Here is a 15337-nt window from a genome sequence, read left to right as displayed (position 1 = left end):
AGGAGTGCTAATCTTTATTAAAAGGAATGCCTTACCTTTGATATGATTGACATATAAACATTGATTACCTATGTTGTTCACTTTTTTATCTTCTTTTCTGCTTTCATTGGGTTCTACTAATAAAGCTCAAATTTAAGAATCCCAAAAGATATTTCTTGGGATATGAAATATTTCAAGATGTCCCCTGTAATGATGTCAAACCTTACTTTGACTCCAGAAACGCTTGATGGTTTTCAGTTTTAGTAAAGAACCTAGATTATCGGGATTTTTTATTTCAAAACATTTGCCCACAATAAACAAAAATACTCCAAATGTATCTACATCAAGCATTACTTGAGATAACACCAGAGGGGTAGTCAGGTAATACTAACTATTGGTAAATTCTATAATGTTGAGAAAAACCAAGATAAAACAACTTTGTTTTCAGAAGTTTTTCTAAGATTTTTATTAATGTCACGCCCTGTATTTATCTTAGAGACTACAAGCAGAGAAAAGGAAAGAAACTTAAATTTGGAAGACAAACATTTTAAGAGGAAATTTCCTAACATACTTTTGTATCTACAAAGATGAAAAACCTTAATATTTTATATACACTTTTACATATATTTTTTTTTTAAGCACTGACCATAAAATCTTTTTCGAACAATTCGGATCAGCAACGAAAATCTAATAAGTTAGCGAAGATGCTCCTGCTTCTTCATGTCTCAAATTGATACAAATTCTAGCAAGCGCATGAACAGAGACAGTCCAATGAGGGATGGGTAACATCAAACAAAATGACATGACTGCTTTGAAAATAAGCACTGTCTGTGGATCAAAAGGCCAACTGAAAGACTGAACATCCAAAGTTGTCGAGATAGATGTAGCATCGTCTAACTACATCAAAACAAAAGAGAACTTACTTGGGAACTAGGGACAACATGATGGGAGAGCCAAGTCCTCATTAATTGTAAAAGACCACTTTGAGAAAAGGTCTGGGTCTCAAATCCACCTAAACCTGATGCAAAACAGAAAAGGCTCCCTACAGGAAATATACATTCCTCACAGAGGTGTGTGAATCATGGGAAAACTGTAGGAAGTTTTGCAATGGGATATTAATATTAGACAGTATTTATATAGTGCTGACATAATATGCAGTCCAGTTTATAGTTATGTCACCAACTGTCCCTCAAATCTAATGATCACATTCAAAGGCCACAGGGTCACAGATGAACCAGAGGGTACTCCCGGGGCAAGGGTTTTATTCAGGGATTAAGGCTGCGTACACACGTGCAATAATTATTGTTGGAAAAGATCTTTCACGATCCTTTCCAACGACAAAAGACTGCGCATTGCAAGAACGAGCCCTGTACAGCACCATTCTGCTCAATAGAGAGGGGAGGGGGGAGAACAATACAGCACCCCACTGCACTCTTTCCACTTTACTTCTATTACGATTGTTCGTCCTTCATGGATCCAACAGGATGGATCCATGAATGCACGTCAGATTCTTGTCCGATATCAGCCCTGAGGCGATTATCAGACGTGAATCATTTGGCGTGTGTACGTAGCCTTAAAGTCAAAAGGGCTCCATTTATAAAACAGGGAATCTGACATCCCCTGGTGAGTATCAATTACTGCCATTGAAACACATGGAACTGGAGGATTCCCCACTGTATAAATAGAGCCCAAAGGACTAAATTAGAAAAAAGAAAAAATTTGAGGCATCTCATCTTTGAGGCATGCTGGAAGTAGGGGACCCCATGCTGGTTTGTAAAGTTTGTAGTTGCTGGTGTCCAAATTCTAATAAAAGTGGCAGCAAAACCAAATAGTATGCCGTTTTCCTCTTTTACCTATAATCAATTTTAAGTGGGTCACAACCCATTCCAATGCAGATTAAGTTTCCATTGTCATTTGTTTACCCAGCCCCGAGATTACACAACTTTAAGATAGGTCGGGTTGGTGACCCCATTTTCCCCACTGCCAATAAACTATACAGCCCTAGACAATAAAGCAGATGTAGTCTGATGAGGTTTTCTTGTCTCTATCCTCCTGTTTTGTTTTTGTTTTAAGAATATATCTATTGTCCTTTATGTCTCCCAGACAAAGGGATTAAACCCAGTAATACCAGCAGTTACAATATTAAAAATTTTTTTTTTTACTATAGATACAAAAAGTTTTTTTTTTGCTGTATTAAAGCAAAACACTCCAATACCAAGGCTAACAGGCAAACAACAGACTGTAGCAACGTCCTCATATTCACAGTACAATCAGACAGATGTCTAGTATAATAAATAAAAAAAAAATAAAAAAAAAAAAAAGAATCAAAACACTTGAAAATCGGATACAACTCTTGAAACTTTATTAAAAATGTAAAATGGGTTTACAAATAGTTATAAACTACAGTAATTGTCATCTTTGTACAAAAGAATTGTTTTAAAAATGCTTCCAATCTTATTACAATCAGCAATTAAAAAATAATCAGAAACGAATGTTATAGGTACAAAGTTTGTTATTAAAGTGTTGATTTTGATTATTGCCAGTGTTAATGAACATATAGGCACTGCTTAATGCTCCCACAGAAGCTTAAGATTTGAAGAATCCAAACTGTCTAAAAGACATGACAAGTAGCATATAGTGGAAGAATACTCATATATGAAAAACAAATCTGGTTTGTAATCAACTGAACGGCTCTGTAAAATACAATCATCGGGTTACCCTTTCATGCTGTCAGTTGCGTCCAACTTATTCTAAGCTTTAGAAAGACTAAACCAGTATCAAGAGAACAGGTTTACCATGTCAATATTAAAAAAGAAAAAGCAATATCAGCATATTTACTACCATAGATGCCACAGATTATCAAACTGTATACAAGCATTGCATATAATAAAAGTTTCCATACACCATGTAATTCTGGTTAATGGATTCTTTAACAATTCTTTACAGGACAAGTCACTGGAAACATGAAAGCTGCCATTTTTAAATCGGAAAAGTGCTAGAGTGACATCCATCATCCTCGCCTTTACTGGAAGACGGCACTCATGCAATGACAGATACAATTTTTTTCCTGATAGGTGCCTGCCATTCTCAGAATTCTGTGATAAAAGATCTATTGTGATCGCCAGCTCTTATAGCAGTGACCAAAAATACAGATTTGTTGTCACTCTGTGGGCTCATTTGTACCCTGGGCCAAAATGCATCGACAAATCAAGCGGCACTCATGCAAAACTTTACAAGGACTCCAAAACAATAGTACACAGGAGACTATGGAAGACTTTGAGTGGTTTTCTAATTAAAGATCTGAATAAACTTTAATTAGACATAAAAGATTTCTATTATGACTGTCATGGTGATTCTCAGTTTCATAATATAGAAAGGATCGGCAGGATATTTTTAAAATTTTTTTTATGATATTCCAAAGGAATTTATTAAAAGTTGGTGCCACTATGATAGGCATTAAAAAAATAATAAAATAAATAGAATTGCACGATTCCAACCCCTTAACATGACCATGTAGCACCTAAACTTTGCTTCACTTTATTTACTACTGCTAGCTGGGTAAACCACATTTCTAAATAATAATGAGATATACAACCTATGTAATCATTATATTGTATTATGCAAAAGACTTCAGGGAAACTGCCAATAACAATTATTGTCATTATAAGGCTTTTATTTCACTGTAAAACATTTTGGAAAATAGATTTTAATAAAACATGAAACAGTAGCAGCAACACCTTTATCTATTACAGCTATACGGTGTACTTTAAATGTAGATATTAATGTAAGCAGCCAACATAAAGATGTTGCCTTACTTAAATCAGATTTGGTGTCATGAATCTCCCAGCATTGTATTCAAGTGAGGGAGAGTGAAGTTTTAGACATAACTAGTAAATGAAGAGATTTTATTGCAGTAAATGCTTTCCTAAAAGTTTGTGTGTGTGGTCTACTAATCACCTTTCCAGATCTGCTCCTAGGGCATGTCTATTTATTTCATTTTTTTTTAATAAAGTCTATCAAATGCTAAATAGCCTAAATTCTCAGGTAACATACCAGGTTTGGCAACTGGACGTTTATATAAAACAAGCAAAATAGAGTGGACAGGAGGTAATCTTTGAATGGAAAAATCTTTATATCAAGACAGGTAAAGGGGGAAAGAATATGGACAGCGCCGGCCAAATTAAAAAGCACAGCAACCGGCTTCAACAGAGAACAATCCTTGTATGTAAATCCCTTTTACAAATAGATTCTTGAATGTAAACTGGAATTACAGGAACACCAACTTGTACTCCTGAGTCATAGACAGGCTGAACCACACGTCAACTGAAGGTACCCACTAACAGACAACAAGTAAATGATTCAGCCTGGTTACATCCAATACTGGACAGTTTAGAATACAATCACATTGTTATCGGTTATCCCTGCATACATGTACAGGCCAACAGATTTCAGGAGGGATTTCTCAGCCCCGTGATAAGGCCATGGGTTACTAGGCAAGACAGACATGACAAGTGTGATCATGTATTATAATGCTACAACTATTCTACACAAGGAGGACACTTCATATTTTTGTCAATGAGCATCCTGAGCTCCTGGTACAGGACTGGGAGAGCAGCACTTTATTTAACAAATTTACAGAGAGGTCAAATATACTTTCTTTTGCAGTTTTTATATTGTTAAAAAATATATGTATAGATTAAAAAAAAAATAGAGATAAACATGGAATATCCCACAGCCAAATTCATCATAGTCATGCTTAGTAAATGTGTAACCCGTTACTAATGCAAATATTGCTTTTATAATTCAGATTATTTTATTAGAAAGACAAAAACATCTAATAATCATTTATGGTCTAGCCAATAATGATTGCTTAAGGCACAGTCATAAAAGGGTAATTAAAAAAAAAAAAAGAAAACAATGGACAAACTAGAAGAAACATAATTGGACTTTTAAAGTTTAAATCATCAGGTGCATATTAGCATTGTTAAACACAACAATCGGCAACAAAACATTTTCAAACACTACAATCACTTCTAAAGTGAACAAGACATTGATTTAATATCTGCAAATTCATTCTTACAGCATGCCCCAATGACACCAGTAAACTTCTCTCTACGTTCTGTTACCAGAATAGAAGACAGAAAATACCTGGGGTAAGCAACTGTATAAAAATACATTTCTCTTCAAAGAAGTAGGCTATGTGTGAATATATAAAAATATGTAGGTGGAAACCTCCACCAAATACATTTTCCAAAATTAAAAAAAAAAAAAAAAAAACAAACAAATATATATTTACAGGAGTAATCTCCATAAAAGAATTCTCACCACTGACAGTGGGAAGGCAACAAGGAGAAGAAAACAAGACTGTACCCAATGACATAAACTGATGAGTTATAATTCATTTGTTGATTCAATGTCAGGAAAACTCTTTCATGCCATCTTCTGCACACTATGTACTATGACCTATACGGAGTGATAGGCTGCATCAGAAAGAGAAGCCGCATCTTTATCATAGCATATCAAGCCAGGTAAAATCATCTATACAGACATAGATATTCACTATATGGCACAGTGTGGCAAACAAAGGCACTGTGGACAATGATCTTATATTTACCACAGGAAAGATCCTATTATAGTTATCCTCCAGGTTTCTGTAGGGATTAGTAGGGAACACAGATTTAGTAAAATATGCCCTTTGATGACACGCCATGGACATCTACTGTAGCAGTGGGGAAAGAGGATCTAAAGACAGCAATATGTTACTGGTTGCTGCGTGTTAGTACATTACTCTACGTATTTTGATAATTCAATACAATAAAGCCCACAAAGGAGACCGATGTTTTATCTGATGACTTGTTTAGGTGAAAAGGATTTAACACACGTGCCATACTTAGAAAATCATAGCTTGTTGGATGTGCTACTGTTTGAATGGAGCACAACATGAATAGAAGAGTTTTACGGATCCCTCCCTCAGTGATATTCACAGTTCAGAACAGATGTCTCAAGATTACAACATCTAGTAATGGTTGATTTACCCAAAGCATCATGGAACCATCAATCAAGTTTTACCTGGTGTTTAGCGTATATACATAACATATACTGTTCAGAACACTTCTGCAATGTTTTATCCCTTTAGATTAGAAATGTACAGAAGAAAACGTTTTGATTTTCCAGATATCCAGAATGCCAACTTCTTGTTTCAGCTAGTAACACAAGGTATCTGCCATAAATCCCAAGTAGTGTTTATCAGGCCTGTCCAAGTTCTCTCCTCCTGAGCTACAGAACAACTTCCCTTTTGTTACAGAGATGAAGAGAAAATGTTTTAAAGCCTCACAAAAGAGAAATGGACCAAACAAACAACACTGGAGCACAGGCATTGGGGAGTATATTGGATTTCTGGTGGATCAATATGTATTCTTCTGTACCTGTGAAGATTTTAAAGTTTTAAAATATGGGGAAGGGTTCCTGCACTGCAGGGATGTACTGATTTTTTTTACTGCAGCTTTGCAGTGTTTTTCTCTCCAGCACCTTTTAGCTGGGCGCACCACCCAGGATTTTTCAGTAACCTCGCAGCTGTTTTTGGGTGGTTACTGAAAAGTTTGATCACAATACAGAGGCTGCAATTCACCTACAATTTCTTCCCACCCAGCTTAAAAAAATGTCTGGGTTGAACATTGCTTTGGTAAAGCAACCTTAAGAAATCATAGCAAATTTTTCCCAACTAGTTAAACATGAGACTAGCAGAGTGATCTCAGTACAGAAATGTCAATCTACAACTGTAATGAATTAATAGCACACGAAAAAACCTTTTGCCCTGAATGTGGCACACACTAAGTAAATCAAGAAATGAAGAATATATATAGATTTTTTTTTTTAATGTAAAACTTTGTTGCATGGCACAACACTACGCAGACATACACGGGACAAACATTCCGTGCTTAATGGGAATGTGCAAATGAGAGTTGGGGGTCACAGTTATGAAGCAGACCTCCAAAAACAAAACAAGCAAACGGACAAAATACCAGACTTGAAAAATTCATTATATAAAGCAACCAGTTCATGTTACACCAAAGTTACAGTTTTAGAAGCAAGATAAGGCTAAGCAGAACGACCACAGCATGTTTTGGTCTAAGCACTTGTTAAATTTGTTTTATTTTTTGGCATACGGTCAATATTTAATATTAGCTCTATATATTTGTTAAAATTGTATTGCTTTGATAATAATTATCAAGGCTCAAAGGCTACATGTGTACCTTAAATGTTTTTTTACCTCTCCATTGTTTTGGAAAATGTAAGAAAAATAGAAATATTTAATATATATATTTTATATTATAAAACAAAAAGGAAAGAAGAAGGATACATTAGGGAAAACTTTTTTACAACAATCTTCTTAGCAGATTAAGGCTTCTCAATAGCTGGCTGGCAGCCTTTGCAATAAGCAGGCAAGTCCATCCTTCCACAATCTGATCAAGGTTTAAATATATGGAAGTCTCCCTACGAACAAATTTTTGGATACTTTGGAAGCCACAAAGACAGCCAAAAATAAGGGTCATACCTGTACGTTTTAAGAAAAAAAGAAATAATATGCTAACAATTGGGAGACTTTCAGGTTGGGAAGGTATATTGGCACAAAATTTTATATCAAAATAGAGATTTAACACATTCCATATACAACCTATTGGACCCATCTTTATGCTTTTTTTAAGCCACCCAGACCCAAACACATGCCAACTATTTACAGTCCTGCCTGAACAATGGTTCTGAGAAGCCATTGCCGCTGATATTTATGGACTGCAGGTCTGCCACTTGCATGACATTAATGCCACTGCTGGCAAGCCGTGCAATGCCTTCAGGTGATATGGCTTCCATTGCTACCATATTGGTGGTGATGAGGGCCTGTGGGGTGGGAGTAGATGCGGTGCTGCCATCTGAACCTGTTCCAGTCTCCATTGGCACATTTGTCATTGCTACAGGTGTGGATTGCCCTTTTTTGTTTGTGTGTGTCTTGATATGTTTTGATAGATGATCGCTTCTCATAAATCGTTTAGGACACTCTGGACAAACAAATTTCTTTTCACCTAGAAACACAAATAGTGGAATTATTATTCACAACTTTCATAAAGACAAGGACACAGGGAGATATATGGAGTTACACTGAAACACTTAGTTTTGGGGTTGTCATATTTTACCTAATAGGGAGGCTGAACTTCAGATAGATTATACCAGAAAATGACTTTCATAATACATTTTAAAATGCCACGTCATTCCTTATAAAAGGATCCAGTAGGCGTCTGGAAGCAGTAAACCCCTGGTTTTTAACTAAATATCTGAACTTGGCCTAACAAAATTTACACATTGAGGTAACATGGCTGTGGTATTTTACACTGTACCACTTTTCATCTGATAATCCTGCCAGTTATACACCTCCTGTCCCGACAAAGCTCACTTACTGAACTGTGTCTAAAGAAGGACAAAAACGGTCACACTAAGCCAGGCTACAGAACAACACCTATCATCTAGTTACTTCAAAAATAAAAACAAAGTAGTTGCAGGAAAGAAAATAAAGAGTACGTACATATATTCTTGTATATTCACACTTACCAGTATGGGTGCGCCTGTGTCTTTGCAACTCATCACTGCGAGTAAAACGTTTACCACAAAACACCCAGCTGCAGGCAAATGGCCTCTCTCCCGTGTGCCAGCGCAAGTGAGCCCGCAGATGAGAAGTCTTCCCATAAACTTTAGCACAGCCTGGGATGTGACAAATATGCTGCTTTTTTTTGCCTGGTTCTGTACCCCTGAAAAGAGGAACAAAATTAACATTAGTGAATGGAAAGTTCTGAAAATCAGGGAGAAATTACAAATGCTCCCTAGGCAGTTATCTTGTGTTACCCTAAATTATCCCATCTATATAAAAGGAAAGAATAAGCAACAGGTGGAATTTTAAATCTTATCAAATTATCCCTACTAGTTACAAACTAACTAGGTAAAAGCACAGTGGGCAGTTCAAAAAAATGTTAATTGTCCATTTACAATACATACCTTCCTTCACTGTCTTTACAATATGGGCATGTGCAGGCCTCTCTGCGTGTTCTCCGAACAGGCTGGGATGGAGTACCTGGGCTGGTCTCTCCTGCCTCTAAAGTTGAATTATCAACATGCAACCCATCTGTACCAGAAGGATGAATACTTAAATGACCGCATGCATCACCTGTGATGAAAGAAAATTCAAAATATTACCTTAAATATACAAGTCATTTTAGGGTGAACACAATAGAATACATTTGCATTTCTAAAACGAACAAAAATAAACACTGCAGCCTTGAAAGTCTTGGGGTTCACCACATAGTTTTGTAATCATATATGGCAAACAGCATCAGGGTTATCTATCATTGATACTCATGTTAGGTAAACTGCACAGGCAAAAGTGGCTGGATGAATATACCCAGTATTGAATACACTTTGCAGCTACCTCAAGGTTCACCCTTCCATGCTCATATCAGAATAAATTAATGTAGAAATTTCTTCCAACATTTGATAAAGTACACATAAACTTCCCAACATCTGACTTTGGTGCAAATGCACTACATGAAAGATTCCCCACTCTCTACTGGCAGCTCAGAGAGCAGGGGACTTCCCCCGACATCGCAGGTGACAGAAGATTACAGAGGTTGCTGCCAATTACAGTGGTAAAAGCTAGGCTACACAGGCTGACCATGGAACTACTGGTTTATTGTGTTTTGGGTCATGTAATGGGTCAGCAATGCCACTACCGGAACAGGTGATTAGAAACAAGTACTCCTGTCCAATTTAGTTAGTGGATTTCAGTTCTGAGCAGGACAAACTAAGGAAGCATGCAGTATGCAAATATGCCTTTGCTTGAAGTCCAATTTAAAGCACATTCCACAGCTAAATAATGTCTTCCATAGAATGTTAAAACTCCTATTCTGCCATGTGGAATGATAAGGAACAGCAGGAAAACCCTAAACAAACAGAAAAAAAAAATGTTCTGGCACACTAAATAAACTCCAGAGCTGAAGTTGTATACTTTATCTATGCAGGAGGGATGATACAAATTGATGATGATCCAATATTTCAGGGCAGTGATTTTGTGTTCAATACTTTGAAACAAACATGTTGAAGGCCAGTTGGTAAATTGGCTGCAGGACTGTCTATAAACAAATATTATTTACAACAAAATCAGGTACAAATAGGGAGTGGCAATATAAAATAAACAGTTTTTAAAAGCCTAACCAAGGAAAGGCATCAGGTCTGAAGACAGTCAACAGATTACAAAATTAAATAAAGAAAACCTGTGCACCCTGCACCTATATCTTTATTTCCTTTTCACCTTGCACAAGAGAACCAAGGAGACTATCAAGTCTTCCCCTCAAAATACGAGGGGGTGCTGAGAAGTTCCTGGCTTTGCCCCCTTCCTGATGAAATAGAAAAATGAGTGTGGGGGCATATGACAGCCTAATATCTTAGTATGTAACTGTGCAAATATCAGGTCTTTGCTAAGTGAGAAGCTGTGATGGCAGAGGCACAAGCAAGTTTCACGTCGTCGCAGTTACGGGCCGTCATGAAAATTTTGTTTCTACAGAGAAAATCAGCAAAGGACATTCACACTCCCCCCCCCAGTGTATGTGACATATCAGTGTGAATGTCCTTTGCCGACTTTCGCTGGAGAAACAAAAACTTCATGACGGCCCGTAACTCCAACGGCGTGAAACTTGCTTGTGCCTCTGCCATCACAGCTTCTCACTAAAAGAAAAAACAGTTTTAAGAATCGCACAGACCTGATATTTGCACAGTTACATACTAAGATATCAGACTGTCATATGCCCCCACATTCATTTTTCTATATCATCTGGAAGGGGGCAAAGCCAGGAACTTCTCAGCACCCCCTCGTAAACCTAGTTGTGTGGGTGGCACACCTAACAAAACAAAGACATAACATTTAACCAGGTTCAGAACTTGACTCACCTGTTGCATTAGTTATTGTCAGAGGAAACCCCTGAAGCTGGTGCACCTGTATCCCAGAAGTTCCTAAGGCACCAAGGTTAATGGTCTGGAGACCAGGCACTGACGAAAGCTGAGCAGCGTTAACTGTTACTGTGCCGGCTGGCATAGAGGTAGCAGTACTAGTTGACTGCCCGAGAGATACCCCCTGCATGGGGGCAAGGGTAATAGTTTGAGCTTGCGGATTCTGGACCTGCAGATTCTGCAACTGGATTGTCTGCCACTGGACCTGCCCATTAGGTCCTACAGTAGGTGTACGGATAATGATTGGGCCTGTATTTGGCATGGCTTGAATTTGAAGATTCTGTAAGGCATCTTGGGAGATGGCTTGTGTACTAAAAGCCTGGCCCTGAAGCTGCGCAGCTTGTATTGTTTGGATAGTTTGGCCACCCTGAACAATCTGAGGCTGAACAAGAATCTGTTGTTGCTGCTGCTGTTGGGATTGGTCATTCTCCTTTTGCTGGCCTTGCTGAAGGTTGCCACCAGCTTGTTGCATGCCATCAGTAACCAAACTTAGCTGGCCACCAGATCTTGCCTGAACTTGGACATTGGTTCCAGGGGTGGTAGAGCCACTGGTGCAATTTAGAAGATTGACTGTGCTAGTGGTGCTGGTGGAAAGATTGTTAGCATTTGTAAAAAAAGTTGCTGTGTTGGCATGAGAGGTAGCCATCTGTGAAGAACTGATGGCAACTGAAGTAACAGGCTGAGAGTTATCCTGAGATCCACTGTTGAGAGTCACGGACTGAGAAGTGGGGGTCAATGAAGTTGAATTCATTGGTAAAATTGTAATATTACCATTAAGGGCTACGGGGACATTTGTTAGGTACTGCCCCGACAGGACATTGTTAGCCAGGCCCATTCCTTGAATTGGGACAGCTTGCTGAAGAAGGTTGGGCATGGTAAGTATGTTTCCTGCACCAGCTCGGTTAGTGGTAATTATCTGTTGGTTAGTAGCTGGGATAATCTGAAGCTGTCCCGAAGCATCTTGCTGGATGTTCACCTGAGCAGGGGCAGTAGCAAATTGCAATTGCTGCCCATCCACTGTTTGGAATTGTGGTACGACTTGATATTGAATATTAGGCATGGCCCCCTGAAGACTTGCCAGAACCTGCTGGTTTTGCACTACATATTGCCCGGGGGCTATTTGACGATTTTTTGAAGAAGCGTCGCCTCCAGCTTGGTCCTTGGTTGTGGGGGAAGCAGTAGATATTATTTGCCAACCATTGGCTGTTTGGGTGATTTGAGCAGTACTCAGATCCAGTTCTGTGGCACCTTGCTGCTGGCCTCCACCATTTCCATTTTCAGGGGGCTCAATTCTACTACATGTGGCGGCCAATAAAGCCAAAGGAGAAGGCTGGGAATCCTGTTAAAGGAAAAAAAAAACAGGTTATTTCAATGTCCTCATTCATCAAAACAGACAGCGAATTTAATTGTGCGCTTTTAACCATGACAAAATTAGCACATTAGGCACTATAAGTTGGTTGGTAAATATGCATGACTCAAGCAACTCACACATTTTATCTGGTTTCTACATTATATTATTATGTTATGTTTAAAGAGCACAAAGCAGATTTCTTAAGATATAAATACCTGTCACAGATGTGATAAAACGGTGATGTCTTCAATGTGCAATGATACAAAAGATCATGACAAATTCTAGGAGGCAACCTTGCTAATGCTAAAACCTCAATCAAACAAATCAATACCAATCAACCATTTCCTTTTAGCAAGAGATTTTATGTACCTTTTCACCATTGAGGGAATAATTCTAATAACATACCGTAAGTCTTGCATTTCTTGTGAACAAGACAACTAGTAAATGCCCCAAAGATATCTACAGAAATGATCTGAAACCCTTTAGACCCCACTGATCTGATTAACACCCCTACATATACACTGGAATATTACACGGTACCCAGGAATAATCACCAAGTCCTGTTTTGCAATTAATTAGGAAATGGCTAAGCGATTCCTTCAATTGCTTGAAGCTAGAACTGCAGGCTTATCTTACATAAACACATGGCTTGAAAAGATAACTATGAAAAGTAAGTATGCTTAGCAAAATTAATATCTCCCTGCAGTAATAAACAGAAATTTTTTTTTAAATACCTTCACTAAATTAGAAGTATACCAATGTATAAAACTTTATACAAAGACTGTATATATAATAAATAAATATATAAATAAACTATATATGTATATACACACACAGACTGTTTATATAAGACTGTGATCCTACTTAATGTATAATAGAAATACAAATAAATGTATTTAATCTATACACACAGACATCAGTGAGACTGCAGCAACAATCGCACTGAAGAATGCAATAAATGTAAATTTTGTACCAGGGGTAATGTATACAGAATGGCAAACTGGCATCAAATCCTGCAGAATGAGCGTTGATTTCTCACCCCTGAAAGCAACACCCTAAAGTGTGCCAGCATGTAAACAAACCAGCATGTGAAAGGAATGAGAACAGGAGGGACAGGGCAGGGAGGATGGGTTTCTGGAGCCTGCCCCAAGTGGGTGGGTGGACTTGGCAGCCAAAGGGTGGGAGAAAAGCTGCAGGCCACACAATAGACAACTCCCCTTTCCACCCCCTCCTGTATCTCAGTGTGAGAGTGTATGGGGGGAGGGCAGACACAGGGCCCTGGGTGGGTGCACATACCTGCCCCTTCTGTGAGAATTCACCTCCTCCTGTCTGACCATCATGCTTCTCTGAATTCATCTCCTCTGATGTATGATCCTGACCTCCTGTACACATGGAAGGAAAAATAAAATGTCACAACACAACTCTGCAATATGCATAGCTTCTGATCCAGCAAAATGAGCCATGGTGGGGGCAGGGAAATGCTATTTCCGGGATGGGACAGGGAAGGCCTCTTAGAGACAGTGCTGAGAAGCAGAACTCACATGGGGGGGGGATAACAGTAATCGGGGGAATATTACAACTTTTTACATGTTAACACTGGTAGGGGACACGCTGTGGCCCTTAGGACGGGGGAGGGGTGATGACGCCATGGATTCCAGGAACTAGAAGTGTCAGCAGCCCCTGTGCGGTGTATGAGGCTACAAGTCCCAGCATGAACCCTGAGCGCTAAGGAAGGGCCAGACATCCCCCTTCAAACTACAGATCCCAGCATTCATTCAGAGAGACTACAAGTCCCAGCATGACCTCCGCCATCCGAGCAAATAGTGAGGAGGCTGAGAGGCATGCTGGGACTTGTAGTTCCCATCGGAGGACCGCGATGCCCGGACATACCGTACACCACAATACACCCGACATGGGATCCCGGTGTACGGCTGATGGGAGGGAAAGGGGGCAATTTGGTGTCTCCACCCCACCCACCGAGGGGGACAGAGAAAAGGGCGGGAGAGGAGGAGAGAAGGGAGGGGATCCTCCGCCACCTCCTCCGATTGCGGGGCAAAAGAAGAAAGGGGGCGAGGTAGTGGAGGGACAGCGAGGGTGAAGAGGGCGGATTTCCCTCTCTGTACATCCCCAGCCTGTCCTCCGGTAACATCGGCCTCCCCTCCCCGCCTCAACTTGGAACTGCCCAAATAGTGACCGGGCTTAGCCTATTCGTACCACCGTTCCCTCCTCCCCAGAGCTGTAGGTGTGGGACACACCCGGTCCCATACCCTCCCGGGGCCGCTGACCATTCCTTACCGCTCATGTCGTCAGGGCTGCGCAGACACTTCACACAAACCTCGGCTGACGATAGCAACCTAACCTGCCTGCCGCGCGGCGGAGACGGGGATAGGGGGCGGTGCCACAGGCGGAGATCGACAGTCAGTTCGACCACTCCCGCTGAGGGGCGTCTCCACCCGCCCAATGGGGTGGCGCGGTGGGTGTACTAGTCCTGGTGACTGACAGGAAGTGGACTCCAATGACAAGCTTAAAGTCCCCGCCCCGCCACGGAGTGCGTGATGGAGGAGGGAGGGGGGTTGGTTGGTAATCTGGAATGTGGCAAAGGAGGGAACAAGGGCGTCGCTCTCTTCCTCCTTCCTCGTTGGTCTCGCCCCAAGCTAGAGTTACAGTTACATTGACCAATCAAATTGCACAAACACGTACGGCCCGCTGTGAAATAAACCAATCAACGACTTGAAAAAAAAAACGAACTGACGGCTTGTAGGGACGGAAAAGTTTGAGCGCCATTTACAGGGATTTAAAGTTTTCAGGCTATAAATTCACAAAATTCGGTCACGGTGACTGTAAACTGTTCTGGTATGACTGGTGTGAAACCCGTGACTGAAACAAGCTTATTTTGTAGCATAGGGTGACATCTAGCCCGGTATAGATATGCTGTGAGGTAAAGCTTGTGGCCTGCGCCGC

At 39.9% G+C, this 15337-nt stretch overlaps 1 protein-coding gene across 2 annotated transcripts; it reads right to left on the bottom strand.

Annotated features, from left to right (window-relative positions):
* Positions 1 to 2319: 2319 nt before the first annotated feature.
* On the bottom strand, positions 2320 to 14788 carry SP1 (Sp1 transcription factor). Of its 2 annotated transcripts, none has more exons than XM_072405977.1 (6): positions 14672 to 14788; positions 13673 to 13758; positions 10966 to 12364; positions 9022 to 9190; positions 8581 to 8777; positions 2320 to 8057 (listed from the first exon to the last, which is right to left on the bottom strand). In XM_072405977.1, exons 1-6 carry the CDS (start codon positions 14676 to 14678, stop codon positions 7711 to 7713), a joined length of 2205 nt encoding a protein of 734 aa, XP_072262078.1. In that variant the 5' UTR covers positions 14679 to 14788; the 3' UTR covers positions 2320 to 7710. The 2 variants fall into 2 exon arrangements, with proteins under 2 accessions (XP_072262078.1, XP_072262070.1); XM_072405969.1 differs by lacking the exon at positions 14672 to 14788 and adding an exon at positions 14267 to 14543.
* Between the last annotated feature and the right edge of the window lie 549 nt (positions 14789 to 15337).

This window comes from Pyxicephalus adspersus, chromosome 1, assembly GCF_032062135.1.
Source record: "Pyxicephalus adspersus chromosome 1, UCB_Pads_2.0, whole genome shotgun sequence".
NCBI lineage: Eukaryota > Metazoa > Chordata > Amphibia > Anura > Pyxicephalidae > Pyxicephalus > Pyxicephalus adspersus.
The sequence above is the reverse complement of the archived record's forward strand: the minus strand, read 5'-3'. Positions and strand labels throughout refer to the sequence as shown.

What these genes read in the sequence shown, in the direction of transcription:
- SP1 (XM_072405969.1), bottom strand. Translation starts at nt 14,525, where the DNA reads ATGTTACCGGAGGACAGGCTGGGGATGTACAGAGAGGGAAATCCGCCC. An exon ending in AATTCTCACAGAAGGGGCAG is followed by an intron (nt 12,365 to 13,672) that starts GTATGTGCACCC and finishes TTCCTTTAACAG; the next exon opens with GATTCCCAGCCTTCTCCTTT. An exon ending in ACACAGGCGCACCCATACTG is followed by an intron (nt 8,058 to 8,580) that starts GTAAGTGTGAAT and finishes TTGTGTTTCTAG; the next exon opens with GTGAAAAGAAATTTGTTTGT.